The sequence below is a fragment of the Brachionichthys hirsutus genome, chromosome 2 (genome assembly GCF_040956055.1).
Source record: "Brachionichthys hirsutus isolate HB-005 chromosome 2, CSIRO-AGI_Bhir_v1, whole genome shotgun sequence".
Lineage (NCBI taxonomy): Eukaryota > Metazoa > Chordata > Actinopteri > Lophiiformes > Brachionichthyidae > Brachionichthys > Brachionichthys hirsutus.
The window spans coordinates 12,416,166-12,439,630 of record NC_090898.1 but is presented as its reverse complement, the minus strand read 5'-3'; the positions used below and the strand labels follow the sequence as shown (position 1 = coordinate 12,439,630).

Here is a 23,465-nt window from a genome sequence, read left to right as displayed (position 1 = left end):
CAACTCGGAGTAACGGAGTCAAATTGCCCCAAAATGCAACAGAACACAAGTAGAATAGAACATGGATCACATTGATTTTGCACATTTGACGGGTCAGTCTACAGTATTTTTCACAAAATATATGAGCTACAACATATTACTTATTTCCATCAGACAAGAATAAGAGACATCCTGAGTTGTTAGATTTCACATGTCAAATCTGATAAACAAAACAAACAAAAAAATCTAACTAGTGATCTGGCCTTTAAAGAAAAATGCCAGTTAATCTCAAAGTGGTGTTTCGTGAGGGTTGTTTTTATATAAAATTGATTTTCAAAAAACACACAGAGTAAAATGAAACAAATTCCACAAACAAAGAGAAATAGCTCTTATCAGCTTGCAGTTCTTCATCGAGCTGCTGTTCTGAAAGGTTTTCTTTTGTTCAAGCATCTGTACCGACATAAGAAATGGATGGACTCACAGATAAATGACTGAAAGGTTGGGATTCTGCAGTCGCGTCCCACATATGAGGAACAGAGGCATATTCAATATACAGTAATACGGATTTAATGGCAAAGTCAATATGCCGTTTGGTGGTCTTAGTTTGAGGAATAGCATCCACACAATGAGCGTCATCAGGACTTGTATTCTGGAGAATAGAGATATGACCTAGGGCTGCTCTTCAGGTCCGTCCTTGCTATTCTGTGGTTGAAGGAATTACACTGTGGAGATTCCAAGCCTGGAAGAGAGTCACACAGTGTTGAGTAAACCAGAGGCAAAGTAATTTTATAGAGAAATTATTATATAGAAGTAACACGCTGAGCATGACAGATGCTAGGAGTTCACATTGGAAGAATATGGGAGACTTTAAAATGAGTAACACAAAGAAATCACAAGGGTCAAATCTTTTACAGGTAGTATAAATTTATCCTAATGCAACACCTCCTTCTGCAGTTTCAACAAAATATCACTGAGACTCGAGGTTTCCTATCCAAAGCAGGATGGAGCTCAAGGACCTTCATCTATTCATCCATTTGAACGCATGTGTTTAGTCTTTACGCAATAAACGCCGCCTACCTGAAGAGAGCGGCGACGTCCTCTGGGTGAAAGCGGGATAATAGGTCTGTTCCCTTGGAGTGAAAACGCTGTGGAGGACTGCAGGGAAGGAAAAACAAAATTCCAAAATACAGAAAACTGAAGAGTTTTGCTTCAACAATTTTTTTTTTTACCCACCTTTTCGTTTCTGCGAAGAAACTTATTGCATTTTTGGAAAAGAAAAGCCGACCCAGCAGTACCTTGCAGTGTTAACCTGAACTTGTGTAATTTAACGAAAGCTTTTGTTGTTGAGGCCTGATTACATTGAGTTCAGCAGTTTCTACATTTGACATTATGCAGCTAAACATCTGATCAAACAAATCTAAAGGGGGGGGGGGGGGGGGGGTGACAAGATAAAGCTGAAAACATGTTGTTCTTTTTTACAAGCAAACGGTCGAGTGTTAGCCTTGATGCCCGCATAATGAGGTTGACCCACCGATGATGATGATGGCTGTGCCAGCCAGCAGGGCAAACAGGGTGAAGAACATCATCTGGTAGCTGTTTATGAAGCTGTGCAGGGAGTGGCCCCCCTCCAAGTGAACAACTGGAGCAGCAGCTGTCGACAGAGAGCGGAGGGCGAGACAAAAGGCTGTCACGACAGCTTCAAACACAAACAACACAAACAAATATTTGCATTGCAATGATTTACAACAATCATCTAACGTAAAACATTGCTTCCTGAAAACCTTCCTGGAATTACAGACACAAAGGTTTACTGACCGACACAAGAGTTTAACCGTTCGTCGAATAAACCGAATGCAGGAATCTTCTAAGCATCGCCTTTTCCATTTTACATGAACACTAAGTGAAGGTGGTAAAAATATATCTCTTCAAAGTCTCAGCGTACAAGCCTGACTACTCGAGCAGAGACTTTAAAATAAACTGTCTGACCTTGCACAGTAACGCCGGGGTCAGCTACGTGAATCAAGGTGACTGGGATGAGGAGAGTCTGGCCGCTGGGAGCGCTGCTTATAGAAACCGAAGCGGAGACTGCTGCTTGAGGGTCCACGGCACTGATGGTGAACTTTGAGAAACTGGGGATGCCGCGGTGCACCTCCTTCTCTTGGACAGCAATGTTGGGAGAAGTAGACACCACCTAAAGTTGGAGTAGGACATTTTATTACGAAGAGGCTCGTATTTATTCTTAAATTGTAATGATGACATGTTTGCATGGGAGGTTTTCGGCGTTTAGCCTGACCTCCAGGGCTGCAGTCGGGCTGTAGATGGTGAGCTCCGCTGACGGGTGCAGGTTTGAGAGCAGCAGCTCTGTTTGGTCAGAGTAGAGGCCAGGCTCTAGGGGCAAAACGGCGCTAACTTGTTCCCCAGAGAAGGCGCTGCCATCCAGGTCCGCCCTCACCAGCAGGTTCGTCCTGGACATGCTGAGAGCACGCGTCTGCTGGTCGGTCATTGGCTGCAGAGTGACGGTACAGGTGTAGAGGCCTAGGACGGGAAATCAAAGAGATGCTGCAAGGTTAATTATCATTTCAGTAAATCACCTGGACTCCTTTAGCGGCCCCTGCTGAATTCATTCCAATAGGAAAGCAAAGTATTGATGATGCGCTTGTAAAAAGCATTTTCCCAGCACTCATGTAGAGCACAAGCATAAACAGCGTCCGCTTCACAGGACTTGGATATGTAGAAAGCTCCAACAAACAAATTTAAGCTCAGCTCAGTTCACCTGATGTCTTCCAAAAAGGTACAATGACATGAAAATCAAGAACAACACTGTCCTAGAATTCCTGAATCGATGCCACAAATAAAAATGAATGTTTGTGAACTAGCAAGCAAATAAAGACGGATTAATTAAATGTGGATATAATTCAATAAATCATTACAGTCAAAATGCTCTCGGTGTAAATATACACATTTTTTCTTATTTGGCTTTGGTCCTGCTGTCTAGTCTGCATTCGTATCAGCCGTACCGATGCTGGGGTCAAAGCTGGTGTGTGTTTTGAAGACATCATTAGTGGAGAAGTCAATAGCATCGCTGGTAAAGCTGAGCTGGCAGCTCACAGAGGTTTCTGGCTGCAGCTGAGAAATGGCTTCAGTCTGGGAGGAGGAACAGGATCCTGCAGGGCAGAACACACCGACAAGAGACAAAACATTTGTGTTTCACGTCACGCGGTGCCACAAAATAAACGTTGAGGGACTCGGGTTGACTTTAGGGTTGATGGTTTACTCGTGGAGAATTCTGTTATCTGTTGAATGTAAAAGCTGCACCTAGTAGCTGGTTAGCTTAGCATAAATCGTCATTGTACTTCCTTCTCTGCAGGTGGGCACGGCACGGCAGAGAGGAGACAGAGCTAGAGTTTGCTTGCCGTGCCTTGCTATTTCCCATATTGCTGTAAGACTCATCTAAATCTCTGCATTAAAGAAAATTCAGGACCCCCCCCCACGCTCAGCTATCACTAAAACAGCATGAGTTTATTACCTAAGAGATTGGTTCCTTTCTCTCGAGTGGTGAGCAGGACCTTGGTTTCCTTGCCGATCCTGACTGGCGTTAACTGCCCCATAACTGCGGTCCTTGTCGGTGCGTCTACCACCACCTACAGAACCACGCAGGGAAAGAAAACAGACAATAAATCCCAACTCGCATCAATAAAATGGTTTAGATCATTTCCATCAGACCGGCTGCGTTTTATGCATTGTTGTTACGCCATTAATGCCACCTCTCACACAGCTGAAAGAAACACATCTTTTCAGGTCATTTAAATGCATGCGAATACCTTTCAGCTCCAGATTAAATGGAATGGGGAGGATGGAATATGGTTACTGAGACGATTCATCCTTTCTAGATGCCCTCATTTGTGACAATCTCTACAGTATTAATGTCAAGCCTGAATAACATGCTGTGTGTTACTTAAAGCTGATGCACTCGTTGTGATTTATTGCGACAGCATCAGGATACACACAATCTCTGGAGAATAGATGTTGAGAGAACAAAAGGCAGAGAGATGCATGACGTGAACACACAGAATATGTCTTGGCGCACGTCCATATTAATGAGCATTGTAGCTAAGTAGTTAGCAGCTACTGATGTCATACCTCGGCGAATGTCTTCAAAGTACCAGGTATCTCGTAGTACACGGTCACCGTCCCCGAGGCTCTGGCTATGGCTGCACCGCTTTTAGGGTCCACCTGAAGCACGCCGTTAGCCGAGGAGCTCCAAGTGCCGTGACCACCTGCAGAGAAGGAAGTACAATGACGAGGTTTAACAAAATACTTTAACTTTACAAAACTAACATTGATTATGAGATGCAATATGAAAGATGCCGGAATCTCCTCTGCCAAGAGACGTAAAGTGATTCAAATGAACACAAGATGAATAGGGATTCTATCCTTGAGGACATTCAATCAAATTTAGAGACAGGAAGTTGCTTCTACTTTAACCTTAATTAAAGACAATAAATTGAATAAAGTTTGAGAAAAGCAGATCATTTCTTTGTGTTTTTCCTGGTTCTTTCAGTTCAAAATGCTCATGTAGCGATCGCATGCACATTAATACAGCGTGAAGATTAATGCGTCTCACCATCTGGGCTGCTTAGCTGAGCCCCGAAACAGACCACATCCCCGACCACCAGTCTGCTGGCCTCGTGCGGGTGGATGGCGTGCTCCACGGGTATCGGAACGTAATCTGCCACGCCTGCGTTTCTGCCGTCCCGCACTGCAAGAAGAGTGAGGCCCACGTTGATGGTCCGTACTGTCAGAGTGTGGTTTCCAGGCCCGATTCCCAACAGCACAAGGTCGTCCCTGCAGGACAAAGCAGAGGTGTAAGAAACTAAAATGAACCCCAACTAAGTTTGGAGGATCCAGAATGAATTCTACACTGAGCGAGGACAGTGGATTTTGTCTCCCATTACTTCTAATGATGCGTTCTTGCTTGTTCTCCAACGATGGGAGAAAAGCTGCGAGCCTCCCCTCGAATGAAATTCATTGACAGAGGTTAAATATTGGTCTTGCTGGGAATTCCAATGAACTCCTCTGCAAACATACATGATTTGGTAATTTTGAGTCGAGACAAACAGCTCCTAGCTCAGATACCAACAAAGGTTTAGTCCAGTCCCACACTTTACTCAGAGTTTGACACTATTCCCTAAAATGGCCTGCCAGCACCTAGAGGAAAAGGTAAAAAAAATAAAAATCAATTTCTTGTAGAGACGGATGAGAGCCCCCTCATTGGGAGCGCTGCAGTACTCCTCCCTGCCCATCACTCTCGTAAATTTACTGGGGACAACTCCCTCTGAAATAAGATTGAAAGGACAGCCTAGTAAATGGATGCTGTGAACTCCAGCCTGTCTCTAAACTTTGCCATGACTTCAGGTTTGTACTTTATGGATATAAATGCAGGTAGTCTTAGATAAAAGGAACGATATGGAGCACGATGATATTATCCAGGATGCATCTCGTATGCATCAATATCAGAAATGTGTATACAGCATGTCAAATACATCCAAAATAAACAAAATCAATATTGTGCTAGGAATCCATGCACTGGTTTTTACATTGTAGAAATGAAAATTATTTTTTTCATTTTCTGAACCGCTTAGTCCGTTACCGGGTCATGCTGGATCCTATCCCAGCAGACAATTATTTTCATGAAGAAAAAACGATGGATAAAATCATTACAATGAAAAATTAAAATGCTTAGCTTATTGAGTGGGTAGTGTGTGGGTGACCTTGAATTTGAAATACAGGGAGACTTTGGTCCTCTTTCTATGTGTAAAGCCCAAAACAACAAGGCCGAAACTTTTCAAGCTTTGGGCTTGAATTGCAAAATATACCGCTCTATCTCCACGGCCTGTCAAGAATGTTCATTCATGGTATTCATGTAGGAATCATGTCAACGTGTGATAGCGATGGTTAAATGATAAAGTATTTAAAAACTTAAAATGCACCGGTTTGTAGAGAACGTGAGGTGGGAGTTGGAGGAGTGCAGGGTCTCTCCTGTGCTGGTATGAAAGTGGACGGTGAAGGTGAGCACTGTGCCCAGGGGGAAGGTTCTCAGGCTCTCTTTGGTGTGGGTGTGGAGGGCGGGGCTGGTGCTGAAGCGCACATAGGACACGGGCACCACCTGAGGAACGACCGGAGGGAACAAATGTCACACGCAGTACCTAAAGGGTTACCTTTTCAAAGCGAGATATCATTTACTCAGAGGAATAAATAATTGCAGGCTAGAGGTAAATGAGATTCAGCTTTTAGAAACAACAATGTGAACCCCATTTCCCAGCTGCGCCTCTGAAACTGACCCTCACAGCGAGGATGAGAGTTTGATTGACACCAGAGGTCTCTTGTGAAGTGATCAGCAGAGAGGAGATGCCGGTGAGAGAGCCAGAGGAGAGGAAGCCCTTATCATCCACTTGAGCGATAACAACCTGGTCGGGGCAATCCAGGATCCGGTACGCGAGTGCACCGACTCCATCCCTGTTAGAAACAGAGAATCGGCTCTGTGAATGTTTCATTCATTTGTTTGGTCCAACGAAAGTCGGAGAAACCTACATGATTATTTCTGCACGTGCTTAAGCGCTTCTAATTCACCTGTTGGTTTGGAGCTTGATGGCCGAGTTCGGAGCCATCAGTAACTCCTCTGCTTCGACTTCCGGATTGAGCATGTACATCTTATCATAGACCTTGAACAAAAACTCATATTAGTGGGGTTTAATCATTAGCCACAAGCCACGTGTTGTAGTGTATTACTTCACAAAGTAACCTCAGTACTCCAATACTCAACCAATATTTGAACAAGACGTGCAGGATAATCGGGATGATAAGCAAACTTGGGCATAAGAGGGGTCTCTATAGATAATCTGTACATGCAGTTTTTTTTTTTTTCCACTTAGATTTTATTTCAATTTTTTAACAGCAACAGAGCATTTAACATCAGTATTCTACATGCAGTTTTAATAATACTTATGCCCAATACACGTTACAACAGAGCTGTAGGAAATGCTGTACCTGGATCTGGATCTCATCTGTGAGCTCTCGTAGACCCCCCACTAGCTGCTCAGCACTGGGGTCAGTGGCTCTGAGCACCACCTTCAGGCCTGTCCTACCTCTCGTCCTTCCAGTCACCCTCATGCCAAAGTTATGCTCCGACTGGAGCTCCACGCCAGCCTGAGGGAGACAGACATCATTACTGGAGCCAAAATAGCAGCAGTAAATCAAATAAAAAAAGGTAACGACACAACTGCAAAAGCCAGAGGCCGATAAGGAAACAGAGACAAGGCAGATGCTTTCTATAAAATATCACTGTCATGAAGAAACAACACCTCTTCACGCAGGCCGGTGGATCAGAGTAAGAGCCGAGTGGTAGAAAATGCAAATAATCGTGATCCAAGTGTACCTCGCTCTGTCTCGTCTGAACATCCAGAATGTCCCTCTTGTTGGTGGACCAGTGGAAGGTCAGGGGAGGTAAAGCGCTGCCAAAAGAGAAGGGTGTTTGGCTGCTGGTAAGGCCCATTACATATACAGGCATCTGGGGAGGAAGGGAGATGAATGAAGGGCATCAGTGAGGACAGCAATTCCCAGAGAGATAGCCGTATTCATTTGTTTTATGCGGTTAACTGTTACTATAAGCAGAAAAGAATGGCATTGCATAATTATAATACTATAAAATAACACCTGTACCCCCTAAATACTAATGAAGACAATCCTACCTGTGCGCCCGCCTTTAGTCTTGTGGCAGGGGCTCTGATTCGAACACCGATCAATTGCACAACCTCAACTTCTACCTGATCCTGAAGAAGAGAACGAGCGTTTCAACTGTGAAATCGAAGTGACGCATGCTTCAGTCCACAAAACCTGGACGTGCCGTTTTACCTGAGACACAACAACGAGCTTCCCGGTTTCGGCATCAACTGCTTGGACCAGCCCCGTCACAGTAACGTTGCCGAGGGCGACGCCCTTGACGTGGCCCATGCCATTCACAGAGGCTATTTTCTCAGTGGCGATAGAGAACTGGATATTGGACTGAGGCTGAGGGCCCCCCTCAGATGTGATCTGAAAATGACAGCAGGAACGGGAAAAAATGAGGGACAGAGATTAAAAGAAGAAAAAAAAACGTCTCAATTTAACACGATAGATCTCGATAACACGGTTAAGCCAAAAGCTTTCATCACCGTAATTTTTTTATAATTTGAAAGCTATTATCTTTTAAATATTCACTTACTCCAGATAATAAAAATGACAATACAAGGCAAATAATTCACAGAACATGCGTATCAATGAGTTTATTATTAAGCAATTAGGAGGCCTTTCAGATGGATGCTTTCTAAGCAGAGCGTGAGCCGAGGCAAATGAGAACTCGACGTTTAAATCGAGATCAATTAAAGCTAACGTCATCATCGAGGAGAATCCTGGCAGCAAGCTCTTTCAGAAGATAAACTGAGGAACAGATGAACTCCTCCCACAAGATAAACGGAGGTCAGCTGTTTCCAGAAGCAGCTGAGGCATCGGTATCATTATACGCACACACCTGCATCATTGCTCCTATTAACAGAGTCATTTTCCTTGGGATGAGTTTGAACGGTGGAAAGACCTAGAAAAAAAAAAGAAATGCTCATTACATGCATGATTGTCACACTGAAATTACAGTCTGTAAATTCAGACAAAGATTATACCTCAATTTGTTGCGGCGCAGATGCGATTCTTTTCCCAGCTTTATCCACGACGAAGGCGGACAGACTGGTCTGACCGATGGAAACGCCTTTTACCAGGAACACGGCTGTATCGTTTTCTACCGACTCTGCTAGCGGTCTGCAAAAAATGATATTCAGACATTTACATGAAGTCGCGAAAGTTCCTGAACCTAAACAACAACTCGATACTTACTTGAGAGAAACTATAGTAGACGCTGCCTTGAGTTTAAGATTCATAAAATGGAAATTGCTGACAAAGAAGGGCTTCTTATTCGAATCCAAGACTCTGACAAAAGCCCTTACAGATTTGCCAATCTCAACCTGCAGTAAAGACAAACGGCATACGTAATTAGTAAAACAAGCATTTAGGCTCGCAGATGACGTCAAGTCATGTCATAAAAACTGGGATGAAGACGACCATTCCAGGAACGCGTGTCAGTGATGATACGGATCATTTAGTCAGACAGTGGCTGGTTCATTCACGATCAGGGGTGAAGAAGCTGAAAACGCACCTTGTCAACAACTCGCACGTAAACCTCCATGATATCGGAGACATGGACGGTGGCTGTGGCAGGCGCGGGAAACGCCAGGCAAAGATCATGAACCATCACCTTCACCTGCCCCAGGTGGGCAGGAGAAACCTGGACACACACACAGCAAATTGAAGCGGATGCTTATTTTTTTTAAGATGGATGTATAATATCACAGAAGTTCTTACCCGAACGGTTCTTTGGGCCTCCTGGAAAACCACGTCCACTATTCCACCAACACTGGCATTGACAAAGAAATAACCTGAACCTTCCCGCAGGGCCAAGTTAGCCTGCAAAACAAAACACATCATCAAGTTCGTCATTATATTAATTCATCTTCTTCATCAGCCGCTTATCTGAAGTACGGGTCCGCAGGTTGCCTCCTACTAGCCAGATCAGACGCATGTGATCTCAGAGGGGAGCGTTGACAACACTCACTCTGTAAAATCCTCTTACACAGGTCACTAGCTATAATTTAACCCCCGACAGCTGCCAAGAATTGCTCCAATATCACATAAGATTAGGAGACCGGGGGGGGGGGGGGGGGTGCAAGGAATGCACGCCTCCTCCAAAGAAAAGACTGTTCACATTAGTTCCTTCAGTCCTGATGGCATAAATGTCCATTTCTCTTTTTTCCAAAATATTATATAATAAGGTTTAATGAGACATCAAATGCATTTTAAGTTTGTTAATAAAATAAGCCATGAAAAGAAAGTTAGTTTGTCAGAATTTCCTCTTGCGGGATTTAAAATGATGCCTCTTACCCGCACATCTGGGTGGTTGTATATGGTCACAATGCTAGGGGAGATCTTCACATCTTCGACCAGCAGGAGATCCAGCGTGGCTGAGACAGGGGTCAAGGGGTCATACTGCCAAGAAGATGACGACAATGACGTAAAACAAATAATTAGTATTGCGACAAAATGTAACATTAAGTTTGGGTCCATGAAGAGAAATAGAAATTAAGCCGCAACAACTCAAAACGACAATAAAGGAAGTTTATTATACCGAGCATGACTGAAATTACTGATGACATGCATTTCTATTGCAACTGGATCTTCATTGGACAAAGAAAGCTCATCTGGAAGCAGAAGATTGACCAATGAAAATAAAACGACAATTAAATTTAGAATAAGTTACTGTTCCGACTTTTTAAGAGCATCCTAAAAAATGTAATGCTGTGTGTGTGTGTGTGTGTGTGTGTGTGCGTGTGTGTGTGAGCACCACAGTATTCACTTACTGGACTGGGAACTTTGGCTGCCTCTAGATGTGAAACCTGGTAACCCTGAGTTGTCACTGTGATGACAGCTATGCCTGTCTGATGATGAACGAGAACAGTCTGTCGTCCTGGTGGAGAAAACGTAATGAAACAGTTATTAAAAGAAGACCAACCGTGCTGTCGTTCATCGCTAAACTATAAAAAAGACAGAAAAATCACATAAAAATGGATTCCACAGGTAGGTGAAAGGATAAAGTAGAATTAAATCCAGCCGGCGCTTTCAACCGCATTACTTAAGAAAAATGCAAAGAAAAGTGTAGCAGACATCCCACCCTCATGAAAAGAAAAATGAACAAAATGAAACTAATTTTATAAAGGTTTTAAGGAAAATCTATGCTTTACCGTGAAGTTTCATCTGTTTGTGTGCATCCTTGAATTGCAGCAGCTCCATGGGTTTAGTGGGTTCAATACTGGCAACAGACACCTTGGATGACTTCCACAGAATGCTGAGGGAGCTGAAGTTGTCAAACTTCCTGCCTTGCTGATCAAAAGCAGCTAGCTCCAGAACGGGATGACGGTAATTTGAAACGGGTACCTGGAGAAAGATATTCTCGATTAGTTTTCCAAACATTATCTGCTCCCATTGTGGAAGAAACATTGGAGCTAAAGAGTTAAAGATTTAATCCGCTTAAAGAGATGCGTGTTCCTATTTTCCACTCCTTTTGTAAACCAGCTTTGACCTGGCTTCATAAGGTAGGTTTTGGCTTTGAGAACAAAACTGTTGATCCATTCAGAGCAAAATTGCACATGAAGAAACACCAAAATTACTTCTTTTCAGGGACTCGCATGACCAAAGGCAACTAATTATAAAAAAATAAATACCGGAAAATCAAAGTCTGCAGCCAAACACAGCTTGTTGGAGCAGTGTGCCGGGCGCTCCGGTACATACCACCTGTTTGGTCTGCTGCAGCAGTGGGCAGGTCAGGTCCAGCTGTGGGCTGCTGTACACCGGGGCCAGGGTGAGGCGAGAAGGAGGGGCACATACAAACTTGACCACAGCCATCTCCACGGCAGGATAAGGATTGGTGGCACTGGCCTGATTTCCCACCGTAACCTCCAGCACCTGGGGAATAAAATCACATAAACTCGGCTGCAATTGTACAACTATTTTTGAGCCACCACAGCACCAGAGCCAAGACACTTGCATACATGTTGGTATCGTAAATGAATACAACATGAAAAATCCCACCTGTTCTCCCAGGACGCTGCAGGTTGCTCTGACCCAGTGCTGGTTGTAGTTGTGAGATAAGGGACTGGTCAGAGCCAGGCCGACGCTGTCCTCATCCTCAGCTCTCAAGTTGCAGAAGAACTTTGACGGCTCTAAAATCCAAGGCCGTGGGCCACCTTCAAACAGCATGTCTTTAGATGAGCCCAGAGTCACCACGGCAACAGATACAGGGTCGACTGCCTGCCAAGACACGTAATTTCATCAAGCGGTTCATGAGTTAAAGCAGTTGACTGAGGAAGAAATGCTTCCTTCCTATGCCCTCTCCCTGCATATTGGCACGTGTGTGGATTGTTAAAGGGGCCCAGTAGCAGTAGGGTGTAAGTGACTCGTGTGTGTGTGTGTGTGTGTGCATTGATTTGAGTGTATATATATACACATATGACAATAAAAGCGTTCTTTCCTTCCTTCAACAAATGTCTATAATAAATAACTATATTACTTCTTGGAGTCTATAAGTATTGAATTCAACACATACGAACCATGAAACAAGGTTTAGAGTTTTGCAAATTATGTGTGTTTATCAATAACAAGTGTGCTTTTTGGGTTGTGAGGGGAACTTGAAGGCAGTCAGAGGAAGTGTGCAACAGTACCATGCAGTAAAGAGGAAGTCAGAAATTGGGTCAATTCTTTGATGTCAGACAAAAAAACCAAAATGAAACTCAAACATCAAAAAAGTCTGCAATTATAAATCTCATAAGTGTTGAATTGCACAGCACATTAGTGAACTGACAGCATAAATGTCATGCAAGATAACCACAGCCACTGGTGGTTCAGGAGTGGAAAACTGTTTTGTGCTAGGAGATTTGGTCGGCTGAATTCATTATCATTCCGGTGCAGTAATAGAGCACAAAAAAACAAAACGAAAATCACAGTGGAAAGTGCATAATGCATAATTAAAATACACAGAGCACAGAAGAAACGGAGCATTTTCACTCACAATAATAAGCTCATTTCTACTTGCACTGTCAGGAAATGTCTGCATGAATGTGCATGAGTGAGTCCCTGAGATGACATCAGCAAAAAGGTGTTTTAAGGTGAAGATAAAGAGACAATGTAAGATGATCAAACTCCACCGACCCCCCACAGTACAGAAGCAATATTTCAAAGAAACCTATGTGTGATATTTGGAACTTTGTTAAAGCTTTTTAAATTCTTTGTCAGTTCTCCCCACATCTCCTAATACAGCTTGACATTTTCCTACTATATGGGTTAAGCATGAAAATTCCAAACGCACTCTGAGAGGAAGATACGCAGCAATGGTGATCTTGGCGCTGAGGTGAACGTTGCCATGGGTGTAGCTGACGGTTAGCATAGTGTACCCAGAGGCCAGGGCCTTGGCTCTCAGCCCACTGCAGTGGTCCGGGCCCAGATCCAGTCTCTCTGAGTCAGGACAAAAGGATGAGAGGAAGCCAAACAGCTAAAGAGAATGCAATATGACAGCATACTGTACAAATAACCATGAGTATTCACACAGGTAACCTCATTCATCTTCCCTTTTCTAAACCACACTGGAGGACAGACCGTCCTGACCATTAGATCCAGCCCACAATTTTGTCATTTCGGCATTCACTAGCCGAGAGTCGTGATTTGGTTTAACTCACACTGATTAACACGCTCATGCTTAGGCATCCGTTTGTGTGTGACCTGAACTGAATTTCATTCTCCCTTCATTACGCGAGTTCAATGGGAGCCCAGTGGGATCGTACTGGACTCACTGTCTAGTAGCTGAAAGATGCCATGGTTCTCCTGCTCAACAAGCAGGTCAAAGTGGGAGCAGTCGCTAAGCATTTCCCGCTCGTCCTCCAGCAGGCCGAAGATCCTGAGGGGGAGATCTAGAACCTGGCCCACCCTGGCCTCTACTGGGCAAGGCGCGAAATCCATGGCCACTGGCTCAACCACGTACACCTAACGGGAAACAGCATCAGCTTATTTACATTTGCGAGGGTGATTTCTTTTTTTATAAAGAAACAGAAAGCTTGAATTCCCGGTGAAAAATACTGAATGTTCTTTAAAGGTGTTCTGTTTCACAACATATCGGTTATAAAAGATCATTTACCTTCATTTGGCCAAAGTGGAAGGGGTTGCGTAGATCATGAGCATAAACCGCGCTGACGCCAACGTCGCTGACGGTTGTCATCACGCCTTTCACGGTCACCGTGGCAACAGCCGTGTTGGAGGAAGACCAGCTGAAATTTCCACTGCCTCCCTTCGCCTGTTACACGCACCAGAGAATAGGAGTCATCACTAGCATCCCCTTAACGCCCGTCAGAGCGGAATGGGAGGAACTGAAACAAACGGTGGCCTCTGACAGCTTTACAAGCCCTGCATGTATTCCCAAAACCATTTATTACCTTTATTGTGTACTGATAAGCTCCGACTTTGGGCTGCCATGGAAATGTCAGAATGCTGGGCCTAAGAACAATAGGGTTGTAGATTTCTACTTCTTGTTCATTATGGACTTGGTTGTCGAGCGCGTGGACCGTTTCTTTCTGAAAAAGAGACGGCAGCAAATGATCAATGTCCCTCTGCTGTAGGGGAGGAAAGCATGACAAAGCCAACGCAGTAAAGGTCCCTGCAGCCGCAGTATTCGTATAGGTCACAGTTGCAATTAGACTCACTTCATCCACAACAGCACCGAGGGTAGCATCAATGAGAGTCAGCCCTTCTTTGAGAGCTTTTACACGATGGTACGATCCATTCAGAGAGGACTCCTTGAGCTCAAAGTACTCGGGAGGAAAGCCGGTTCTAATACGGACATTCTGAGAAGTCAAAAAAAAAAGAAATTCAAACAAGGGCATATGACATTTGTATGACTCAAAATCAGATCTCGGTTTCAAACCATTACAGGCTGAGGTTATGGTTTTTGTCTTGCGTGTCAAGACTCTGACATGTTTGTGCTTCACTGAGAACCATTTTCTCATCACTGCTTTGAAATATTGGCTGATGATTCTAGAATCGACAAGAATGCTCCATTTTCTGTAATGTCTCTCAGATGTGTTTTCAGGCTGCATCTTATTAAGGATAAAAAAAAATGTCCCTGTATGCAGGAGAGCTCTATTCAACTCATTGGAAAGCAGGCCACCGCTAATAAAAACCAAGCATGTAAACCAGAGTAAATAAAAATATATATATATACATTTTAAAACTCACACACACAACAATGCTCATATGAGGACGTTTTGTTCTTTACTAATGATAAACATTTTAAAATCTGACAATTACTGTCACATTGTCAGGAGACACAAGGTCAACACAACTGCACAACGAGATCATGTTTACATATCAAAGGCAGCATACTTACATCAGAGATGTACATTTTGTGGCCGGATTTATCAAATACTTCGATGAAGATATCGTACACTCGGCCTGTTTCAAGAACCCAGCTTTCCCCTGGATGAACTCTAAAACCTAAACAAAGCATAAAGAAAAGAGGCGTCGGTTATCTTTTAAGCGACAACACCATGAAGCGCGTCTCACTTTGTTCTTCGGTAAGTGACAGACCTAGATAGCCTGGTTCGATCACATACAGGGTGCTGTTAGGAAGCCGAGACACTCCCTGCATTCGAAGGCCTGGTAAATGCTACTAAGGAAAATTCATTCAGGCATTTGGGCTGGGTTTTACCAGATATGCAATACTAGTCCTAGTTAGTACGTCAAATCGGGATACGCTCACACATTCCCAGACGACATATCATCAGCAGAAGATATTAAGACAAAGTGCATGACATCACACCGTCTGCCCTACGGTGTGGAAGAACAATTTGCCATTCGGATACTCTTGTGATCCAGCACCACGTTGATGTGTCCAAGTTGAATTGCAGTAACTGTGGAGGTGCTTTGAGCGAGACTGGCCACAGCAACGTCTGCATTCCCATTCGGGCCGATCACACTGTTCTGGAGGTGCAGTTCATACTGATCGCATGGCATTGGGAGCTCTGGACAAATGCAACAGCAGCACAAACTTGCTTAAGAGACAGCATTTCTGCACTATACAACTTTTTAAATGTTGCACCACTGATTGGTGGAATCAATGAAACCACAACAATTAAGGCATTGAATGTGTCAAATACTGCAAATTAAGCAATTGTCACTTCGCAGTCAGACCTGTGATCGTGCCTTGTCTTATCTTCAGGACTTTGTATCGGATGGAGGTTCCTGCCAGCAAGTAGACGTCGTGTGCAGGACTCAGCATGATGTTCTCCAATATCAGCAGTCTCACCTCTGCTGCGTCCACATTCTGCGGCGCAGATGCAACAGTTACAGTGCATGTCTGCCTTATTAAACTGGTCGCACTGCTCAAAAACAGATAACCAGCCAGCAATTCAATGGAACTGCTACTAATGCTGTGCCATTACTTAAGGGAGGAAGGAGTCCTTGTTATTACGTAATATTTTGTCTGAGGTGGAAACGGCTAAAAAAAAAATATTTGTACTTCTTACCTTATACAACGGTTCTTGTATTTGGGCCTTCAGCTTGGAGTGCCCTGTTTTCAGTCCTGACACCAAAATAATATCACCCTGTTTCCCAATGCGTTCCATCTCATATATGTATCCAGGGGGTGTATAAGTGGACTCAGAGAATTTAAGTACCCTTAAGGTAACAAAAGAGAACTGTATCACTATAGAGAACCTTACACGTGAACTTAAGAATTACTCATTTTTAAATGGATGTTACAGAATCAGGGTTTTAAACAGAAATCTTTTACAATTTTGGCAATACAAAAGGATAGGTTATCAAATCAGGAGGCTGACCAGCTTGTATCCTTTACATTTACAGAAAAGCAAGACTGACTACCTGGTAGTTTTAGTATCAACATAAGGAAACCTACCGTAATGAATTGTAAGAGTCAGAAAATCCATTCACATCTACATCTTTCACTAAGGTCCAGTCAAAGACAAGGCCAGAAAGGGTGCTGAAGGTGTTTCCTGCAACACAGACACATTTTAATGTGTTTTAATGAAAGACAGAGTTAATAAAGCACCGTTATGAATTAGCAAAAACAAAGCAATTATGCATTTCCTTACAGCAACTTGGCTGAGGAATCTAAAAACACTTTTGAACTACAGCAGATAAACAAACACACCAGCTCATTAAACCAAGCGTGTCTGCCCTAAATGGAAGCAGTCACACAGAACAAACAGCCACTTCACAGAAGCAGCCTAAGAGGAGTGACTTATTACAACAAAACTGTAGACTATTATAAGTATTGACTCATTCCTAATGGTGACACAGGTAATATACAATTAACATGAATGCATGAAGCCTCTTATGACGATCACTTTATCTTGTCAAAAGCCATTTTGAGTCAACCTTCAGAGTCCAGTGCGTGAATTTTGAGTTCCAGCGGCGAGTCCTCGAGGTGAAGCTCTCTGGTGGTCGACACGATCTGGATCTCACTGATGATGTCGACAATTGCATCACATCGCAATACCTGTCCCGTGACTGCAAATGGAAGAATGAACTCAACATTAAAACACAGTATTCTATTCGCCCTGACACCAATATGAACATATTTCTGTGTTCAACTCGTGTTAATTATCAGCAGCTTCAGGCATTTACCGACATCCTCAGCCAGAATGATGCTGGTCAGTCTGGAGGGCTGGGTGGAGAGCGCCTGGAGAACAGCTCTGCGAGAGCAACCCCTGCGGCTCTTGTCATCTACAGGCTGAATACTTGCTACCTCTGGTCTGGTGGAAGTCCTGAAAAATAGTACCAGAAAAAAAAAAGCAGGTTCTGTAGTAACCATATGGTGTATTTATATTTGGACATCAGATCTATCACCTCCTCAGAAACACTCCAATTGTACCATTATATCACCAGAAAGTATTTGAGTAATCCTGCAAATGAATGAACAGACTAGTGAACACCACATTTGTGGCGTCACTGCTTGCCAGGAAATATGACACCCGCGTTTTCGGACTCACCATCTGTAGCAACCTTCGGTAGTTTCCAAAGTGAAGTTGATTTTTGTGCTTCTTGCGAGTGGAAGCAAAACTTTGGGAATATTTAACTTCGATGAACCATGAATCACTGCTATCGATGATAGCAACAGGAAGAGCCGTAAAGAGATCATGTCTCGCGGACCACGAGGATTTATTGGCAGGGAAACAACAGCTAGAATGAATGAACGCTAAGCTTCTGAACTAGCGGCACTCTCTCCCCGCCTCAATAGGTTATGCTTGTGGGGGTAGTTTCAAAGTTGTGAGCTAGCGTAGCTCATTATGAAGCTACTTTCATTATTTAAAGTCCTCCTGTTTGGTTTCGGCTAGAGTTGCATGTCATGCACAGCAACCACATGAAAATAGTCGCGATGTCTCCTCCTCTAGTTCTGCTCCTTCGCTTTGTTTATACTCGACGATATTCCCGAAACACACTCCGACCATTAATTTCAGTTTCACTTTGATATTAACACATACAGTTAGCCGACAATAGTATTAAATGTGCGAATTTCGTACAAATACCCTCCACTAGCAATAATTGGACTTCCAGCATGCATGTCGGGAGCCCGGAAACGTCACGCGCGCGGGCAGACAACAGTGAGATGACGTAGTTTCTTAAAGGTACAAAGCCCTTCATTTCTGCTGCATGGATATCAGAATTAGAAAACTTTATTAATCCCAGAGGGAAATTATATCAGCAACTTTGCTCCACTCAACAAAATCAGAAAATATGAATATCGATTACCTCCATCAAGGAGCTTATGTGATTGGTTCGGTTTGGTTATTTATTTACTTTTTTTCTTTGTAAACCAATGGACAGATTTGCTTGAAATGTTCACGAGAGATGAAGTATGTCCTAAAAATGCTTGCATTTTGCGCAATGATCCTGGTCAGGATGTATATCCTATGATAGGGCATTTACCATCAATAATTAATTAATTAATTAATTAATTATCCCTCATCCAGACATGTCCAAAATATATAATATGTGATCGCTGTGGCAACCCCTATATTGCCTTTGAATTGCAGGGGACAATGCAGACTTTGTTGTGCAGCCAATTTGGTACAGACATGTACCATTACCAAATGCAGCTTCTTTGTTAGTACAGTGGATGGTGTCTCTGCCTATCACACGAAAGACTGGGGCTCAATTCCCTGGTGGCGAGATGTTATTTTAAAGCACCTTTTATAAAGTGCTTTAAAACATACACCTTGTCATTATCATCCATTTGGGACATGTAGTGTATGACTTTTCACCCCTAGGTGTCACTGAAATCTACCTGCATGTCATTCTCACTTAGGCGTGAACCTAAGCAGTGAGTAGGAGAAAGTTCATTATATAACAAGCAGCTAAACAGTGGAAATGTCGCCTGTGCCCTTCAGCAAAATGAAACAAAATAAAAAAAATAGGAAAAAAAGCTGGTGGAAAAGATGACTGAACTCAGGTACCTTTCAAGATGTTTGGAAGTCTCATACTGTGAAACAAACATCTAAAATCAGATTTTCCATTTCTTCTTTTATTTGGTATGAGATCATTTTCTGGCACAATAAATCCCCCAGAGATAATAATGGTAACAGATTGTTAGTTACACATACCCCATTCAGTTGGCTGCATGATTTTCTGATTCATCATTGTAGCAGCTTTGAAGTTATTACAGCAATCTTTCTCCTGGCTTATCCCGCTGGCTTTCTTTGACACAGACAGAGCCACAGCTTGATGAGCAGATATGCTTTGATGTGTAGTGTTTTAGTTAATGCTGCATTGTGCCAAAGGTGACATACTGTTTGAGTGCAGGACCGCTGAAAGCCCTCCACTGACTGGTGCTGCGTTCCAGTAGTTTCAATCACAGCCCCATCCTTGCATCTGCAGCAGTGGACACATGCAACATCTTGTATATTCACATTTCAAATGTAAGTTGACCAGAAGTACCGGTATGTCTGCTCCAACTTGTTTTGAATATTGCAAGTTATTTTGGGTTGAAAAATGACATATCAGTCATCAGAACAATACTGGCAGCCGAGACTGAAACCTGAGAAAACTGTATAAACTGTGTTTATTTTGACAAATCTGCTCTCTGTGGGCTTGAGTCCGGGAATTAGATTAATCTTTGTACCCTATCCCTGTGTGGTGAAATCAGTTAAAATGTTAGGAATGAGTTATTCAATGTTTCACGCTCTTTTCTCTGCTCAAATCTGCAGGAGTTATCACTCAGTCAGCAGCAATTCATTATTTTTTTTAAAAAGGAAATATGTTTCTTTTTAAATTTGACCTTGTCTGACTCTGCGTCTGTTTTTAGCGGGTTAAATAGTCCTAACCTTTTAGAAATCACTGAATAAACTTCTTATGATTCAAAAATACTTCCAGATTTCAAAGCCCTTTGTATGATGGCCACCCACATCACAGCGGATTGGCAGTATAATACACATAAAACATTGTTCTATGGAAGAAGAAAAAAAAAATGTCACAGCTGTTTTGTTAATTCTGCTGGTCATCTGGCATGCATCAGCAGCCACATCCTTTCTGGTGTAAGGTTGGGAACCTTTCTTAGTCACAACGCTTGACTTAGTCCATGCAAGTGGGCGCAGAGGGCTGCAGCGCTTGCTTTTAATGCTTACTCAATGGCAACGTTCTCAACTGGGGGGGGGGGGGCTCGGTCGGCTTTCACCAGAATTGTAATAGGGTTTGCAGGGATCACTGCTTTAAATAGTTTGGGGAAGTAAACAGCTCAAAGGTCCCCTAGGTGTGAGGCACAGTTATAACTGCTGGCGGTGAGCATAATGAAGCGTGTTACCAAACAGAAATCAGGCTCTTGCCTCGAGGGAGTTCTCCTGTGTGTTCCAAGCACCTGGGGAAAAAAAGGATGAGAAGGTGCGACTGTAGTTCAAACGTGTGATTATACGACTGATGTCTAGAGGTTCTTGACTTTTTGATCCTGAAAGGAAACTTCTTTATATCCCTCTGCCATTTCCATCACGTATTATGTGTATAGAGCTGAGTGCCCTACCTACGCAACAATGACCACGGACAATGAAGTTGTATATCTTACCAAAATGCTTGGCTGGGCCCCGCGTTTCATGTATACTCGCTACTCATTAGTCAAAGAGTGCTTCTTAAATTCTCTTTGATAAATCACATAGAATGATTCTCTTCGGGTGTGTAGTATTAGACGTTAGCGCGCCACATTCAAACATACTAAACACTCAAATGCAGAAGTGACACAGAAATAAACATGCATCCAAAAAGCTGTCCTACTGTGAAGGGGCAGTCCCACAGAAGACGTGACATTTATCTAAACCCTGGAAAGTTTTACAAGACACAGGTGGTCACTTTCACCACACTGCATCTGGATATTAATTTCCTGTGGTGCAGCCCCCCCACTGAACTCCAGCGTCTGATCTTTATAGAGTTCCTTCACGTGACTTTAAAGAAAGACCTGCAACAGTGAGTGGGTCGAAAATATATTGGTTATTAGCAACAATCCATACCTAGACTTTTTGTTGTTCACCTAATAGGAGTTTTTGCATAATTCTTACAGAATGCTGTCACAGGATCATGTGCAAATGATGGAAAGTGAAGGCTTTGTGAAATTACTCATAAAATGAAGAGATGGTGTTAATCTATATAATATCACTATTCATAATGTAACTATTTAGGCCACTTAAAACACGATCTCTCTCTGTCCACCTCCATAAACGTTAGCAGAAGACATAGTACGTGATTGGCTGCTTACCTCATCGTCCGGTGCATTGAGGGGTTCAAGCAGACAATGATGTCACCCTCATTCTCATTTGTTTTACTGAGAGGCCTAAAAACATTCAGTTTGTACTATTGTGAAAAGAATTAAGGAAATCATGGTCAGGAAAGTGGCTATTAGGTGCAGCATTATGAGGCAAGGTTGCAGTCAGTGGGCTTGAGCAATTAGTCCTGGCATAAGTCACCGTCCAAACATGCATGAATGAGAAATTACAACCGTGTGGGGTGCAATTACCTCTCCCAAATCAGTGTGTGTCAGATGACATTATCTCTCTGGCTGAGAGTCATTACTGAACTGAGTGCTTCAAGGCCCCGGGGGAGGGAGGGGAGGTCAACTACTGTGGGAGGAATAGAGCAATCGGTCCCCGACTGTGACATGAGGACATCAAGAGAGAGAGAGAGACACAGGCCTGAAACTTTCTGACCCTAAGGAACAAATGAAGCACTAGTATAAAACACGCAAGGGATATTTTATAAATATGAAGTAGTAATAGGTGAAAGAGCTGATTGTATTGCAACAGACATGAATGATTTGTATGATATTAGTGGTCAATTCTGTGGACCTGTGTAATCCATGTGTGCAGCACAGGTTAGCCTTACAAATCATTTAGCAGTGAAGCGCCACATCTATCCTTAGAATGAATGTGCACGTGCTTTGAGGATAAATGTTTTGGACTTTTGTATCGGACAAATTGGCTTAGTTTTTCTAATTTTGATTCACGTTGTAAATGTGCAAAATCGAGCTTATTTTTTAAGGTTGAAAATTAAACAAGAGGAAATTATAATTAATATTAAGTCTAGAGAGAAATGTAATATCATCTGGGAGGGGGGGGGGGTTCAGTGTTTAACTCGTGCAGCTGCATGTGTGAGAAAACTAATGACGGGGCCCCTGACTCATCTCTGTCATCGATTAGTCAAGGAAGACCCCTGAGACAAAGTGGGCGATGGCCCCTGCGCCCCTTGTGCCTGTCCGATCCAGCCATTCAACCGCTGAGGCACCTTTTGTCTACACAATGCCATTGAGGAATATATAAAAAATATATTCCAAATCGAACTGTTCAGGGCCGATTCTTGTGCATCAAGATATTTCAGACTAATAACCGAGTCAGATGGTTCCGTTTGCAGACGTCATGTGATGTCTGAGAAACCGTGGATGAATTTGATTTTATCAGTGCGGCTTCTTGGCATCTTTGGCCGGAAATGGCAAATCAGAAAACAATTTGGCATCAAAGCAGGGGCTTTGGATTTTTTTTTATAACATACAGGCCTTAATTGGCACTAACTGTGAATGCACCATATGTGGGACTATAAAATACAAATTGGGGCATTGTAGAATGCAGTTATATTTTTTTACTTGCTTCCTTCAAATATATGGACTAAGATCATTCCTTAGTTTCCCGTACTTTGGACCGTTGTAATGCAGAAAAAGTTGCAAATAATTCTATGGAAGTTGGTCCCGCCCTCCATGGAGGAAAAAAAAGGGAACGAAGGCGCTTCCAAACCTCCCGAGTTGGAATCAGGGCATTAACTTTACGCACAGGAGAATCATCGGAGACTCCAGCGCTGAAAGATCAGAGAGACGCAAGGTAGGTGACGCGCTTTTTTTTAAAATTATTGACAGAGGCAATCTATGCTATTTGAGATTTGAGAAGCAAGATTTGGCAGTCTGCACAAAACATTTTTGACTTTCACCTGACGGGAAAAAACGTTAACAGGACGCGTTCGGATTTGGAATCAATTCTGTCAACATTTTAAACCTTGAATGATATTTCCTCGGTAATTTATCATTCCCGATTATTATCGCAAAGCAAAATAATTAAACAACGATTCAATTATGTTTGATTGAATGCCTCTTTATACAGCTGGCGTTTCGACGTTTTGATTCGATCCCTCATGCACATGGGGTTCGGTTCAACCCCGGAGCGTGTGACACTTGGGAAAGAATCGTCCGTGCATGAATGAGTCACCGAAATATATTTTCATGATTGGGGGAATTAATATTTCACAGCGTGTGGTAGTGGAATTTG

The 23,465-nt window shown here is 42.9% G+C and overlaps 1 protein-coding gene across 1 annotated transcript; it reads right to left on the bottom strand.

Annotated features, from left to right (window-relative positions):
* Nucleotides 1-563: 563 nt before the first annotated feature.
* nup210 (nucleoporin 210) lies at nucleotides 564-17,818 on the bottom strand. The gene is made up of 40 exons (XM_068747254.1): nucleotides 17,670-17,818; nucleotides 17,305-17,444; nucleotides 17,056-17,187; nucleotides 16,574-16,670; nucleotides 16,185-16,335; nucleotides 15,850-15,982; nucleotides 15,522-15,680; nucleotides 15,247-15,315; nucleotides 15,047-15,153; nucleotides 14,364-14,504; nucleotides 14,097-14,234; nucleotides 13,802-13,957; nucleotides 13,461-13,650; nucleotides 12,980-13,125; nucleotides 11,707-11,925; nucleotides 11,407-11,580; nucleotides 10,860-11,052; nucleotides 10,479-10,585; nucleotides 10,003-10,107; nucleotides 9,427-9,528; nucleotides 9,221-9,349; nucleotides 8,902-9,029; nucleotides 8,691-8,826; nucleotides 8,546-8,608; nucleotides 7,891-8,070; nucleotides 7,728-7,808; nucleotides 7,415-7,546; nucleotides 7,027-7,185; nucleotides 6,610-6,701; nucleotides 6,321-6,495; nucleotides 5,970-6,145; nucleotides 4,604-4,824; nucleotides 4,120-4,256; nucleotides 3,506-3,620; nucleotides 2,997-3,143; nucleotides 2,273-2,514; nucleotides 1,966-2,170; nucleotides 1,511-1,630; nucleotides 1,057-1,134; nucleotides 564-718 (listed from the first exon to the last, which is right to left on the bottom strand). Exons 1-40 carry the CDS (start codon nucleotides 17,816-17,818, stop codon nucleotides 615-617), a joined length of 5,628 nt encoding a protein of 1,875 aa, XP_068603355.1. The 3' UTR covers nucleotides 564-614.
* Between the last annotated feature and the right edge of the window lie 5,647 nt (nucleotides 17,819-23,465).